This window comes from Acromyrmex echinatior, chromosome 1 (assembly GCF_024713525.1).
Source record: "Acromyrmex echinatior isolate Ae372 chromosome 1, ASM2471352v2, whole genome shotgun sequence".
NCBI lineage: Eukaryota > Metazoa > Arthropoda > Insecta > Hymenoptera > Formicidae > Acromyrmex > Acromyrmex echinatior.
In genome coordinates, this window is record NC_141852.1 from 1,406,921 (window position 1) to 1,422,465 (window position 15,545).

The window sequence follows — 15,545 nt, forward strand, 5'->3', positions numbered from 1 at the left end:
AATGATCATACTACATACGATTCAATCGAAAAAGATCCCACTAAGAAAATAACTGTTGAAATTATTAAAAAATTGGAAAAATAAGGGGTACATTGATTCTAATTTATATAAAAAACTGTACGTTTCGGACGGCGAACTTCTGAGATCTTACGGTTTGCCAAAAATTCACAAAGGTCACCCTTTAAGATTAATTGTCAGTTGTATTAATAGTGCTTTTTATCCACTGGCGACTTTCTTAAAAGAAATCATTGACAATAATAATATAAAAAATTTCAGTTTTGTTAAAAACAGCTTTGATTTAGTAAATAAACTCAATGGTAAAGCAATTGATACAAATTTTAGTATTATATCATTTGACGTGGTCTCCATGTACACGAATATTCCGACCGAATTAGTATCAAAAAGCATTGAACGTAGGTGGAATTTTATGGAGAATAAGACTTCGATTCCTTTACATGAATTTATCAAAGCAATTATGATTATAATTAATTCTACATTTTTTAGTTTTGATAATAAAATATTTAAACAGATTTTTGGCATGCCAATGGGTTCTCCTTTGTCCCCCATACTGGCGAACATTGTTTTACAAGATTTTGAACAAGAAATCATTACCAAGAATAAAATTAATTCATCTTTTTATTTTCGTTATGTGGACGATATTGTATTAGTTATACACAAAGAAAAAGTTGAAGGAGTTCTAGAATTATTTAACTCATGAAAGGCTTAAATTTACTGTGGACTTTGGCGATGATAACGGCATACATTTCCTAGATGTTAAATTAATGAGACAGGAAGGAAATATCATCTTCGATATTTATAAAAAACCTACCAATTCTGGGAGATATCTTAATTATTTTTCGAATCATCCGTTAGAACATAAAAGGGGAGTTATTATTGAGCAATTTGATAGAATTCTATTCTTATCCCATCCTAAATTTCATGAAAAAAACATCTCTGAATTAATTCACACGTTTCTAAGTAATGGTTATCCTTTAAAGTTTATATTTTCTACAATAAATAATAGAATTAAAACTTTGGAAAACAGAACTAATTTGGATCAAAATCGTAAAGAAATTAATAATGAATGTGACTCTAATGTTACTTCAAAAAAATTTTTCACGATACCATATTTGGGCAAAGTTTCGGAAAAATTTAAAAAACTTTCACATGTGTACGGTTTTAATATAGCTTATAAACCTATGAATAAATTGAATACATTTATTAAGACAGAAAAGGATTCTTTGCCTAATGCGATGACCAATGCGGAGTAGTTTATAAAATTAATTACTTAAACTGTGAATCGTCTTATGTTGGCCAAACCAAAAGGAAATTAAAAACTCGGATTAAAGAACATAAGGCCGATATAAGAAAACCTTCTTCCGAAATTTCTGTGATTTCACGTCACCGTATGAATGAGATGCATGAATTAGATTGGTATAATATAAGAATTTTAGATATAGAACAATCTTTAGCGAAAAGAAGAATTTCGGAAATGATACATATAAAAAGACAAACAAGTGGTATCAATAAGCAAAGTGACACGGAAGGTTTGCCTGAGGTTTATTTTCCTCTTCTAAAGAAGGATGTCTCTTTCCGTTAATAAACAATTCTAGAACTTTCTAAAATTTTTGACTCAGATATATAAATAGTGGTAAAATATATGATAGGACAAATAACAACACATAATGTCACGACAAAATTCTAACTGTGTAAAAGAAATACTCGAGATTCATCGTTTGGTTTTTTGCTGTAAAACAGGTAATGATTCTATTTCTTTATATTCCGACTAGAAGATTTTAATATATACAATTTTATTTAGAATCTGGAAATTCTTATTCTACACTTTTCTTGATATGACAATTGACGTTGTAACATTACTGTATGAAGCATCTTCACATATAAAAGAACATGTTTATTTAATTACAACTCTCGACTGTTGAATTTAATGTCAACTAGATGTAACTCTGCGTTTTAAGAATATTATTGAATTACTGAAGATGGCCAGATTGTGGCCGAAACGTTTAATGGTTTAATTAATGTAATAATAATTAAATATCACAAACTATAACTTGTGCTGTGATTTTTTATGCTCTTATTTTTTATATGTGTTAATATTAGAACCACGTTAGTTTCAAGATATATTGCTTAAATATTTTTTTATCAAATCTGAAAAACGTGGAGTTAATTATGATCATAACTGCCTTAACAAACTTATGCAAAGGAATCGAAGTCTTATTTTCAATCAAGTTCCATCTACATTCAATGCTTTTTAATACTAAGTCCGTAGGAATGTTAGTGTACATGGAGACCACGTCAAATGATATGATATTAAAATTTTTTTCGATAATCTTTCCATTAAGTTTGTCAACCAAATTATAACTATTTTTAACATAACTAAAATTATTATTATTACTCTTATCGATAATTTCTTTTAAGAAGGTAGCAAGTGGATAAAAGGCGTTGTTAATGCAACTAACAATTAATCTTAGTGGATGACCTTCTTTATGAATTTTTGGCAGTCCGTAAGATCTCGGAAGTTCGCTATCAGAAACATATAATTTTTTGTATATGCTTGGGTCAATGTACTCCTTATTTTTCCAATTTTTTAATAAGTTCCTAATTTCTAAATTTATTTTATTTGTAGGATCTTTATCTATTACCTTATATGTCATCTGATCGTTAAGAATTTCATACATTTTTTTCCGATAATTTTCACGATTCATGATTACTGTGGTGTTTCCTTTGTCCGCTTTCGTAATTAAAATCTCAGGATTCTCTGAGATAAATCGTTTAACCTCTCTTACACCCTCTTTCACAATTTTTTTTTTTTTAGCTGATTCAGTATCACAATTATTAATAGACTTGAGGATATGGGATGTCTCATTTCTGACCGATTTGCAAATTTCCTCGTCAGCTTTAAACAAGTTATGTTCAACGTGTTTAATGAACGCACGTGTAATTCATTCTTTATTCGTTAAATTATTAGATAAATTAAAATGTTGACCCAATTGTAAAACTATTTTAGCTTTATTTGGAATGTCAACCTTACTCAGATTAATGAGCCATTTTTCGTTGGTATTTGAGATATCAAATTTTATATTAAAGCTACCAGGATCGATCTTGATATTGTAAATCGAATCTGTTTTATTTGATATCATTTTATCAAAAACGTTTTTTGTAATCAAGGGTGCATTAGAGGCATCACTCATCTCATAATCCGATCGTTGTATAATGTTATAATTAATATTCTTAATGTTAGATAATTCTCTAGAAATATGTTTCCTACGCAGGTTAATTATTTTCCTATTAATTCTATTATATTCTTGCCGCCATAAATTGTCAAAATTAAATTCTTGTCTTCGGAAGATAATTTTTATATAAATTTATTTGTCAGATTTTGGCAATCCCGTGGTTAACATACAGATCAAGAAATAAGATTTCATCTCATGTTAAAAAGATCGAGGAATCAGAAAAAATTTCGGATATCAATTTCACTTCGACTTCTTAATTGGCATTCTATTATTTAACATTTCGCATTCGTTTATTGTATTGATGATAGTCAAGACTTGGCCGAAACGTTTACATTTCCCGCAAAAAAAATGTTTATATAGATTTAATATAATTTAATACAGGCTTAATATAATTTAATATAAATTTTATTAAAATTTAATAAAACACTAAATAAGATTTTAATAACGGTTTTATTAAATATTTGGACCAATAAAGATTCATATCGTTATATAAATTATATGTATAAGATTCTTTATTAAAGTTTATATGGAATTCTTAAAATCTACTCATATTTGATCTTACTAAGGAGCTTATAAATTCTTTATACGTTTTGTAAGTCTTTTAGTTTTGTTGAAAAGATAACTTAAAAAAGACATCTTTTTGTCATCTTTCTATATCGTTTCAGAAAAGTCGATTAAAAGATATCTTTCGATTAACCGAAAAGACAACACAAATATACCTTTCAATTACTATTTATATCTTTTATCATTTATTCGCGAGCAGTAGTACGCGAGATCGCTTTTAGACGGACGTGATGGAGTTCGATTTCTCGTATTTGAAAACATATGAGATTGAATAAAAAGTGCAGCAGGTAAGAAATTTTTAAAACGCGTGTTTTAATGAGCACCAATAAAATATTTTTTAAAAGCGAGTCCCCAAAAGGAACTATGAAAGATAATGGCTTTTGCACACGGCAAATATTACAGAAATAAGATACATATTGATATGCAATTTCGTTTAGTTTTTTATAAAAATTGATTCAGGAACCTGATATATGTTATTTAACGTTATATATACCAAAATATAAAAACAAAAAGAAGTTTTAATTTAGTCATCTTTTAGTCATCTTTTAAACGATTTTGTGATCTATATATACAAACACATATAAATTAAGACCATATTAAAACTTATTAATACAACTTATTAAAAACTTATTAATATTTAATTAAATTAGACTCAAATAAGGTTTAATAAAGTCTTATTAAACTTAATAAGTTAATATAAACTAATTAAAAGAACAATATAGCATAACATTGGCATTCATTTATAAGGTTACATTAAGTCTTTATATAGATTTTTATTAAATCCTTATAAAGAATTTATAAGATTTTTATTAACCCTAGCTGTACACACTTGTTTTTTGCACCTTAGATATATACACTGGGATCCCTGGGATCCCACTATATTTGTTACCGTAACTTCTGTTAAAATGCATATATTTCAATTAATTTTTTTTTAAGCGATAGAGAATTAATTAAGAAACAAGCCCATAATGTATAAAAGTCGATAAAATTAAGGAACTTCGAAATAGGTTCAGAAAAGAAAAATTTTTTTTTAATTTAGAAACGCGAAAAATTCTGGATTTAGAAAGTTGTGTTGGAGTTGCCCGGGAACCCCAGTGTACAGCTAGGGTTAAATTCCTTATTTAGAACATATTAAATTTTTTTTCGCGAGTTTCAATTTGAAATATGTGACTTTGGCAAAAAATTTCTTACGTGTGTGGCTGTATGCTCCTTCCCATTTATGTTAAATTTTACAATAATTAACATTTTCGTAAAATATCCCTGCAGCACGAAATATTAAAGTATTGTAACATTACAGCTATTTTTTAAATATTGTTACGCAAAATGTTCGCTTGCACGATTAGAATATAACAAAATATTTTATTTTAGCCTGATTTCATCTACTGGTGGATATAGGATTCTTCCAACCTTTTCCATTCTACATGGTCTTTGAAAGAAATATATCCACTGAGATATGGGACCTACAGTTTTTAATTCCGAATCCGAAAACATTGCTGCAATATTGTAACAATATTTCTGTGTTCGCTAAAATAAAACCTTACTGTAATATTCTGCGATATTACTATAATATTTTTAAAAATATTACAGATATTTACTGCAACATTATGCAATATTTCAACAATTAATCAAGATTAATTAATTGCTAAAATATTATTGTTCAGCATCACATTCTGAAATATATACAATAAAGTTAAGATAAAAAAATATTTGGGGGCCCAGAAAACACAACCGAAGAAGCTTGAGAATCTCCAGACTCACTAATTCGATTTACATATTAGGTGTAGTAAAAAGAAATCCATTATTTTTCCAATAGATGGCTTTAGTAATCTGTATCACGCGTAGACGATTTTGGAAAAATAATGGATTTCTTTTTACTACACCTAATATTATTAAAAAAATGGAAAAGAAAAAATATAAATAAAACTGATTTAGAAAATTACAAAAGTATAAAACGATATAATATTATCAATAATATAGTTATTATTATTTAAATATTATTATTATTTAATACGCAATTTGCATAAAAAAAGAAAAATTTTATTTTTACATTTATATAATTTACTTTAACTTTTTTGTATAAAAATAAGCCGCAAATAATATCTCAAACAGTTTGGGTTTAAGAAAAGAAAAGATTCATTTGAAGATTATTATAGTAAAAATTTTTCTCAGAATTTTTCATATAATTTTTCAAAATTTTTCAGAATTTCTATCATTTTATAACTTTCTTACTTTTTTATACTAATTGGAACACTTTTCAGAAATACTTTTCAGAAAGTCTACATCTTTCCTCAGAATTTTACCTATGTTAATGAAATATCTTAAGATTTCTAAGATCTTTTTGTTCTAATAATAAGTATAATTTTTTATGAAATATTATAAAATTTATCTAAAAAAGTTAAAAATATTTTTTTTAATTATGAGATGAGAGATCTCAGCATATTTCAGAATTCACATGAATAAAAAATTCTAAGAGAATGTGTAAACTTTCTGAATATTTGCGTTGCTGAAAAATGTTCCAATTCGTATAAAAGTTATGAGAAAAAATTTTACTAGAAATATACATTAAAAATTTGTTCATTATGATCTTTCAAACCTGAAAATTTAAAAAATCTAAGATTCTTTCTGCTACTTATAAAATATTCTGCTATTTAGATTGTTTTCCAGATTTTTACAGGCTTGATAAGATCATAATAGGGTAATTCCAATATAAAATTTACGCAATAGAAGTTGAAAAAATTGAAAAAGTGGGGATAATTTTCCCGCAACTATTCTTACATATCTTTACGTTATATTAGTATTATGTTATGATTTCGGTTTTCTTACTATTAATATTAATGAAATTATTGTGAGATATATATTATTGAATCGATTTGTTATTGCAATAAGCACTATCATAAATTATAATCTACATAAAATTGTTACTGTAAGGCATGTAAAAAACAAGTAATACTATACAATTATCACTCACCAATCTGGATGAAACTATACACACTTGTTTAACATTGAAAATTAGTGAATCCGTTTTTCTATTTTTTTTTCAAAATGAATTTTAAGGATTGAATCATCTCTCAATCATCCCTAAAAATGTGTTATCTTGCCACGAGAATTATTCCGAGCATATAGGTAGCAATGAAATATGTTTTCGACGAAAATTGTAGAGTTGATGAAGAACTAATGTAATGATCCTTAATTATGTAATGTCCTTACCTTGGAGATCAAATGTCAAGGTCGTTTGTGACAGTTGGGTAGTGTTACTTGTTAGTGGTTATTTCGTGATGCATAAGTGTAGAGGAGTAGCAAGCATGTTGTATAGCAAAATACAAGTGCTTTGCTCTTGTATTCTTTGTTTAGTTTATTGTTTTGTATATCCCACCTATTTAAGATATACGATATTTTTAATAAACGAGATTTATGCCCAAAGCATAATAAGTACGCAGATATTGGATTTAGTGTACTAAATGCAATAAATGTATTATATGAAATATGTACCTCATATCATAACACTTGTAATATATGTAAAAGATTGTAATCATCTATTACTTCATATACAATATATATACATATTTATCATATACAATATATATACATATTTATCATTCTTATTGTTTAATGAAACTTTGTAAACACATTTTATAAGTTATTGTGTCATTTTATGTCTTATATCTTTATTTGCAATTTTTCATGAGCCACATTCCATTTCCTCCCCCTATGAGTAGCCGTATATTCCATTTTTATGGGATAGCAAAAATGCAAAGGTTTCAAAAAGTTCTGTTTTTAATACAAAAAATAAATATTCCGGATTTCTAATATTTTTTTCATAGTAATAGACAGTACAAAGTTTTTACTGATATATAATTTTATCTTAAACATAGTATTTAATACTTAATAAATTAATCCGTATGATAAATCAAACTAACCAAGTCTCCTTATAAATCAAAGAACTGGAAATGATACGGGCAGTAGGAGTGAGCGTTCTTATATTTGCTGGATAATTAATCGTAATCTTAAAGTTGTTTGATAAATTAGTTCTCCATATTCTATTTTATGATATTTCCTAATTTCTTTTCTTTTTTTCTTTTTCCTTTTTCTTTCACTCTTTTTAATTTGAATTCCGACATTTAAATTCTTGATGTAGGGGAGCTCATCATGACAGGATAACTTTTATTCACAGTTTTTATATATGTTAGTTTATGTCGTTTCTGTGGAAGGCTCAAAAGTGAGTCGAAACATGCAAGCGTTTTAGACTAAAGAAGTTTCACACTTCATAGGTATATTATTTGCGCAACGTCTTCTGCGCTCGACTCCTACTGTTCGTATCCTTTCCAGTTCTTTAATGAATTAAGTTTTTGTTAGGTGTGGCGTATATACCAGAGTTATCCTAAACAAATTTTTAATGCATAATATTAAATAAATCTTTTTTTTTTTTAAAGTAAGTTATTTGAGATATTTAACAGTTCATGTACTTTTTCTACGTGTAGATACATTCTCTCGCATCAAAAAATAATAAAAAATTCACTTTGCTTAATAAAAAAAAATCGAATTATAGTAATTGGAAAGAGTAAGAATAATATATACTTTAAAGTGACATCCGCCTGGATAATGAAAAAAAATTATTAGACATTTTATAGATCGTTGAAAATGGCCTGCAAGTACATTATTTCTTGTATCTTTAGATTAGAATACCTTAAAAACTAGACGTAATACGACAGGGGTCACTACATTTCGTAATCAACGCATCAAAATCTATCAGAAACAACTTCGTTTATGGCCAAAAAAAGGTTGAATTTTTGTTGACCAGTGTCGATCATCTAAACAGATTATGTTTTATATTAATGAAGAACAATAGTTAATTTTTAAGAAGCACTCTCTTTAGAAAATTATGTCAATATCGACAACTTTCCTCCAAATATATAATTTTTTATGAAAATTATCTTATTCTTATATTGCAAATCTGAAAAAAATATAATTTATCATTTTTTACGATTCTTTCATCCTAAAAATCATTTTATTTTATTTAGTGTAATATACCCCTACAGCGAAATATTGCAGCAATCTTGCAGCAATGTTTTAATAGTTGCAACAATATTATAAAAATTGCAGCAATACTGCCGCAATATTGAAATTTTAATTATTATAAGAAGAACGATGTATGAATAAATCGAATAAAGTAAAGAACGCCAAACGGGGGGTTCAAAGTTAGTATGAATATATTTAATCAATATTTTGTTCCAAATGTGATTGCGTGCCGATAATTGTCGGATTTTCAACACAATTATGAAATTTTAATACTTTATTGAAAATTTTGTAATATTGCAAATGTAATTTCAATATTTTGTAGAAAATATTGTGATATTACAATATTACAACTATTGTATTACAATTTAATAAATAAATACGCGATTCCACCACGAGAAGGATATCCTTTTTTTCATAAGGAGAAAACGTCCAGGAGTCCTATAAAAAGTATGCAAATCGAGTTGGCGAATCTTCTGGAGATTCCCTTTTTTGGATGTGCTTTTTAGGCCCCAGAATATTTTTTAATCATAACTTTATCATATGTATTTTGGAATGCAATAATTACTAAGCAATAATATGTTAATAATTAATAAAACTAATTATTGAAATATTGCATAATGTTATAGCAATATGCGATATTTCTATAAATATATTTCTATAAATATTACAGCAGTACTGTAGCAATATTTTACTTTTGCGGATATAGGATTAATGCTACAATATTGGAACAATATTTTATGAAATATTGCAATCTTTCAAAATAATATTGCTGTAATATTTTGTGCTGTAAGGATATTGACTTGAATCTTTGAATTGTAATAGTATTCGGTCGTCTACGTGATTATGAAAGCAATATGTAACATAATCGCACATTATGTTGATGTAATGACCCCAAATATGCATCTTTCTTCTTCAGATTAAAACGCTTTATACAGGGTAACTACGGGATCACCCGTCATGAGCAGACTGAATAGACTTGAAAAGTCTTCTACCATTTTGCAATTTTTGCAATAGTTATTGAGATATTAATTTTTAAAGATAACCGAATAAGCGCATTCGCCCGACTCACCTGACTTACTACTGACTGCCCAGCGCCACGCATGCCGCGAGCTAATAAATACTATGGCTCGAGCAGCATGCTTGACAGGCAATGCCGATTCACTCTACCTGCTCATGACGAGCGATTCCATAGATTACAGACACTTTGTATATATACGTATACAGGGTATCCCGAAAATTTTTATCAATCGCTTTTGTGTAGATAGAGCGGACTAAACTGAGTCGAAAAATCCTCTATTATTTTACAATTTTTGTAATAGTTAACAAGATATTAATTACTAAATTTGTCAAATATTGGTCTTAATTTATTTTTTATTCAAATATTGTCAACTTTATAGAAAAGCTGCAAGAGACAAAAATAATTTATTTTTTTCTCATAAAGTTCTGAGAATTTTTTCAGAATTATTTCAAAATTTTTTAATACCGTATTTTCTCATGTTGGTAAAAATAAGAAAATGCAGTATTAAAAAGTTGATAAAAAATTCCGAAAAAATTCTTAGAGTTCTATGAGAAGAAAATAAACGATTTTTATTTGTTGCAATTTTGTCCACTTCCCCCCACAATTCTTGTCTTTCCCCCCATCACTCCAACAAATAGCGTAATATGAAAAAGGAAGAACAGTTCAGTATCAGGCTGCTCTTCGCCCTGATGAAATGAACTGTTAATTAAAGAGATATTAACGTTTAAAGATAGCTGAATACGCGCGTCCGCCCGACCTATTATTGTCGAAGGTACGGCCCACCGAGCGCACGGCGCGAGGAGCGGGCATGGCTTAGCAGGCGCATCGTTTAAGTTTAGAGGTCCGCGCCGTACCTTCGACAATAGTAGGTCGGGCGAACGCGCTATCTATTTGGCTATCTTTAAACGTTAATATCTCGTTAATTATTACGAGCATTGCAAAATAGTAGAGGACTTTTCTACTCAGTTTAGTCCGCTCTACCTGCTTGGGACGAGTGAGGCCGTATATTCACTTTGTATATATATATATATATATATATATATATATATATACACATATACATAACTTTTTTGTAATACATAAATATAAATTATAGATTAACAGTAGTAGAGCTACAATGGATTTATGAATAACATTTACAATACAAAAACCTACATATATATATATATATATATATATATATATATATATATATGTTACAATATATATATATATATATATATATATATATATATATATATATATATGCACACATTCTGCAATAGTTCACTTTTTTGTTAATTTTGTTTAATAAAACTAAATTTTTTTTAATAAAATCAATTTTTTAAATCTATTTTTATGGAAGGCCACATTGCCATCCCTATTTCTTTCAAAACTATGCAGTGATGCTATTTTTTTAGAAACAGTGCCCAAAGGAATAGATGTTTCATAATTTTAGAATCTATTGAATAATCTTTGACGGATGTAATCGTTAAGTTTTAAATTTAAATACTAATTATTGTTAATCAAATTATTGTATAAAGTATAAATGGGGGAGGGGACCATAACTACCTTCTTCTCTACTTTATTATGCATTTTAGTCGCAGAGAGTGAGATGGGAAAATTACAGTTTTGATAGAATTTTCCTGCATATAAAAACATTTGATCTAAGATTGTTACATTAAAAATAGAAAAATAGAATCATCAGTATGTTTCACTGACATTACTAACGCATCGCTAATACTAACACATAATAAAAAATCATGTATAGTGATCCATTAGAATCAAAATTAAATTTGAAATTTCCACCATATTAGAATTTATCTGTAGCTGCTACTTTGCATTGAAGTAAGCAGCGAACGCGTGAATGAAACATTTCTAACTTCAAAGTAGTTAGGTATATTTTGATTATATTATTGCATCAAATGTATTATAAGAAGTAGACGACAGTGGTGGATTCATTATCAAATATATTATTGGAAGTAAATACTAATGGATTCTTTAGTACTTTATAATAATATAAATGAAATTAGATGCAGTTTTATATAGTGCTGTAGAGAGCTGCATTATTTCTATTGGTAGATTTTTATATTTAAATATGTCTTAAATAAGTACATATATATTATATTTAAAAGAGTAAACTCCACTTTAACAAGGTTAATTTCAAGATCACTTCAAAATAAATAATATTTTAAATCTCATGAAGTTGTCGTCTTCTTTATTCTAATAATCTGCAAAAAATTACAAACTTATTAATTTTCATAAAATATTGCAACATATTATATTTTCGCAACGATCGAATGAAATAATTTTTGCTCGATCGTGGCGAAATATAAATAATATGTTGCAATATAATATTTTACGAGATACCGAAATAAAGATTATCTACTGGAAGTTTGCGGAAAATCACTGTAAACTATCCAGGTTTCTTCTGGATATACCTACAATGCATTATGTTGCAGTTTCGAGGAGGGAAAATCGGACAAGGAGATTCTGGACAACTTATTACAATCGACTCGTTACGATAAGCGGCTTCTGCCGCCGGTCCAAGGTACAAAGAGGCTCCCATTCCACTGCCAAAGTCAAGGCAACTAAACTTTCACCTTTATATCCAAATGATCCTCGATCATCCAGAGCACCTCAAAAATCACCGGCATACCAACAGCACCGCTACCACAGCACCATACTACCACAGCTCACTGCTCACTCCTCGTCGTAAGAATACTTCTTGTAAATTGATGTATTTTAAAAAATAACATGAGGAAAGTGCAGACAAATAGAAAAAAAAAGATAGGATGCGTGATAAATTGTAGGAGGGCAAGGCACAACGAATAATTCAACACCGCTCTTCTTCTATTCAAATTAGTGGTTAAATTCTCCACATACTCATGAAGAAAAAAACATTTCTATTTAGATACTGATCTTAAATGTCTTTTTATCAATTTTAAAAAGATTCAAATTTAAAAGAAACTAAGTTCAAAATATCTTAATCTATATTAATGCAAAGATATTTATAAGATATTAAAATATGATCAAATTAGATTTGAAGTACATTAAATAATATTTATTATAAAGTTGGAATATTATTAACGGTTTCAATGACAATGATGGATATAGACATGACGAATTGTAACAACATTTATACATATATATGCAAATGTGATTCGTACATTAGAGTCCGATCGAAATCACAATTTGATCTCTGGTCGAAACCAAAAACGAATATTCGATTGTCATTTTAATTTTGGTCGAAAACGAAATCGAAACTTAACTAAGCCTTACTGAGAGAGAAAGGGGGGAGAGGAGGGAGAGGGGGCAGGAGAGGGAAGAGAGGGGGGAGGGAACGAGAGGAGAGAAAGAAAGGAGGAATAGAGGAAGGAGGGATCGAAGGAGAGAGAGAGGGATAGGGGGCATAGAAAGGGGGAGGAGAGGGGGGAGAGTCACATTTTTCCGAAGTCGAAATCGACAATTTGAATTGATTCTATAGAAATCGTATGATTTTCAGAAATCCTATGATAAATTTATGTATTCTTTAAAAAACGAAATTTTATTAAAATATCTAACTATAATAATATATGTATAATAATATTGCATCTTCAACTTTTAAAGAAATCAAGTCACAGTTATTATTTGAATCACATCAAAGTTTATACTCAAGTTGTCTTAAGCTTATTGTTAGTCAACGAATTAATAATTAAAATCGAACAATTGTTTTTTGAATGCTCATCGGCGCGTTGTAACTTGTACAGTTTCGATTTAATCACCGAAATTTTCTCTTAATTTTGGCCGAAACCGAAATCAAATCGAAACTCTGAGTTTTAATCGAAAGTGACCGAAACTGAAATTTTGGTCGGACTCTACCGTACATTATATAGAGTGTATCCAATTATTCGCAATCAGGACACACTACTGCACTACCAGATTAAGCGTTTTATTCCGACTGTATCGATCCTACGCGGAAAAAAATGATCCACGCATGATTCTACATGCATATGCCAAATCATGCATTAAATAATATGTAATTTAGAATTCTAATGTAAGATCGCATATGATCATTAGGGCCCGGATGTTCGGGCTTGATTTCGGATTGCGCGCGGAGATCCGCTGTCCGAGTGATTAAAATGCTTACTAAAGTGAGGTTGTAATTTTTCAGGGAGACACGATTAATTGAATCCGATCTATCTAGATATATATACGATATATATATATATATATATATATATATATATATATATATATATATATACATATATATATATTGGGTCATCTAAAAAGTATCCGCGGTTTTTTGTCACTAGGTGTTGATGGTCAACACATCTAGTGATAAAAAACCGCGGATATTATATATATACATTATATTATATATAATATTATTATATATATATTAGGATATATATATATAGAGATGGCTTTAGTAATCTGTATCATGCGTAGACGAGATACAGATTACTAAAGCCATCTATTGGAAAAATAATGGATTTCTTTTTACTATACCTAATATATATATATATATATATATATATATATATATATATGTTGGGCTAGTGCGCAGCATATCTATTAGAAAAGTACTGTGCGATAGTATTTTGTGAGGTACTATTATACTACTACACTACAGCAGTAATATAATGCGTAATAGTGCAGTAGTGCATAATAGTATAATTTTTTACAAGGATAAGAGTATATTCTGCACTGATTAGTTTAACTTATTTTTTTAATGTTGGCAGTCCCGTAACTAAAAAGAAAAGTGTTCTGAACCCGTTACATTATTATAACCTATAAATTGTTTAATTATTGTCTATATAGTGATTATTGTCTGTATAATAATTATTGTCTGTATGTGAGACAAGTATTGTTAGTAAAAATAAAGGAAAAGATAGTAAAAATGTAGTAAATATAAATTTGTTCTTGGTATTTTTCGACATTTATTTTCCTTCAAAAAAAATTTCATATTTTTATCGTTACTCTCACTTAAACTCCCGAGAAAAAATGTTTTATATATAATTATATAAAAAATTATATAAAAATATATATAATTTTATATAATTGTATATATAATTGTATATACAAAATATATCTAAATAGACATATTTTGTATATAATTATATATAATTAAGCATATTTATATGTATTATACAGGTTATATTTTAAATAATGCATTAAGATTTCTCAAAAACTATGGTAGATACGGAAAAATATTTCAAAGAAAAGTTATATGATTCGGAGGGGAACATAAGAAAGTACCAATGATTTGACCTTGGGTGGCGTCGCCCAGGTCAGGTTAAGATCACATCGATTTTTTCTAATGGAACATCCTATTTTTGATGGCAGAATCTAATAGTTGGTGTTAAGAGCTTTTATTTTTTATTATGCATTTTTCGAGTTACAAACCTTGTAGAAAAGTATTACTGAGCACTAAGAATATTTTGAGGCACTATAGCACTACAGCACTACTGTACACTACAGTATTACTACACTACTGTAATAGTGCAAAAGTGTTCAATAGTGCTGAATAGTGCTAAGATCTTCTATATATCCGCGTTTCGGCAATACAAAGTGCAAGAAATGAGTATGCATCACAGAAACTAACTATTAATAACTCTATTTAAAAAAAAGCGCTTTTAGAAGCTCTATGAGCACACTCTGATCGAGCTAAGAGTAAGACGGATTTCATTTACCATACATATGCCTCTTTGTAGGGATCCGCGTCATTTTCT

General features: G+C 28.3%; 1 protein-coding gene across 28 annotated transcripts in view; it reads left to right on the top strand.

Annotated features, from left to right (window-relative positions):
- Window positions 1-15,545, top strand: part of pHCl-1 (pH-sensitive chloride channel 1) — a 673,866-nt gene that overhangs the window by 194,627 nt on the left and 463,694 nt on the right. For all 28 annotated transcript variants that reach the window (XM_087405588.1, XM_087405385.1, XM_087405990.1 and 25 more), the window contains one exon: window positions 12,291-12,379. In XM_087405588.1, the coding sequence (XP_087261714.1) occupies window positions 12,291-12,379 (89 nt within the window). The remainder of the gene's footprint in view (window positions 1-12,290; window positions 12,380-15,545) is intronic.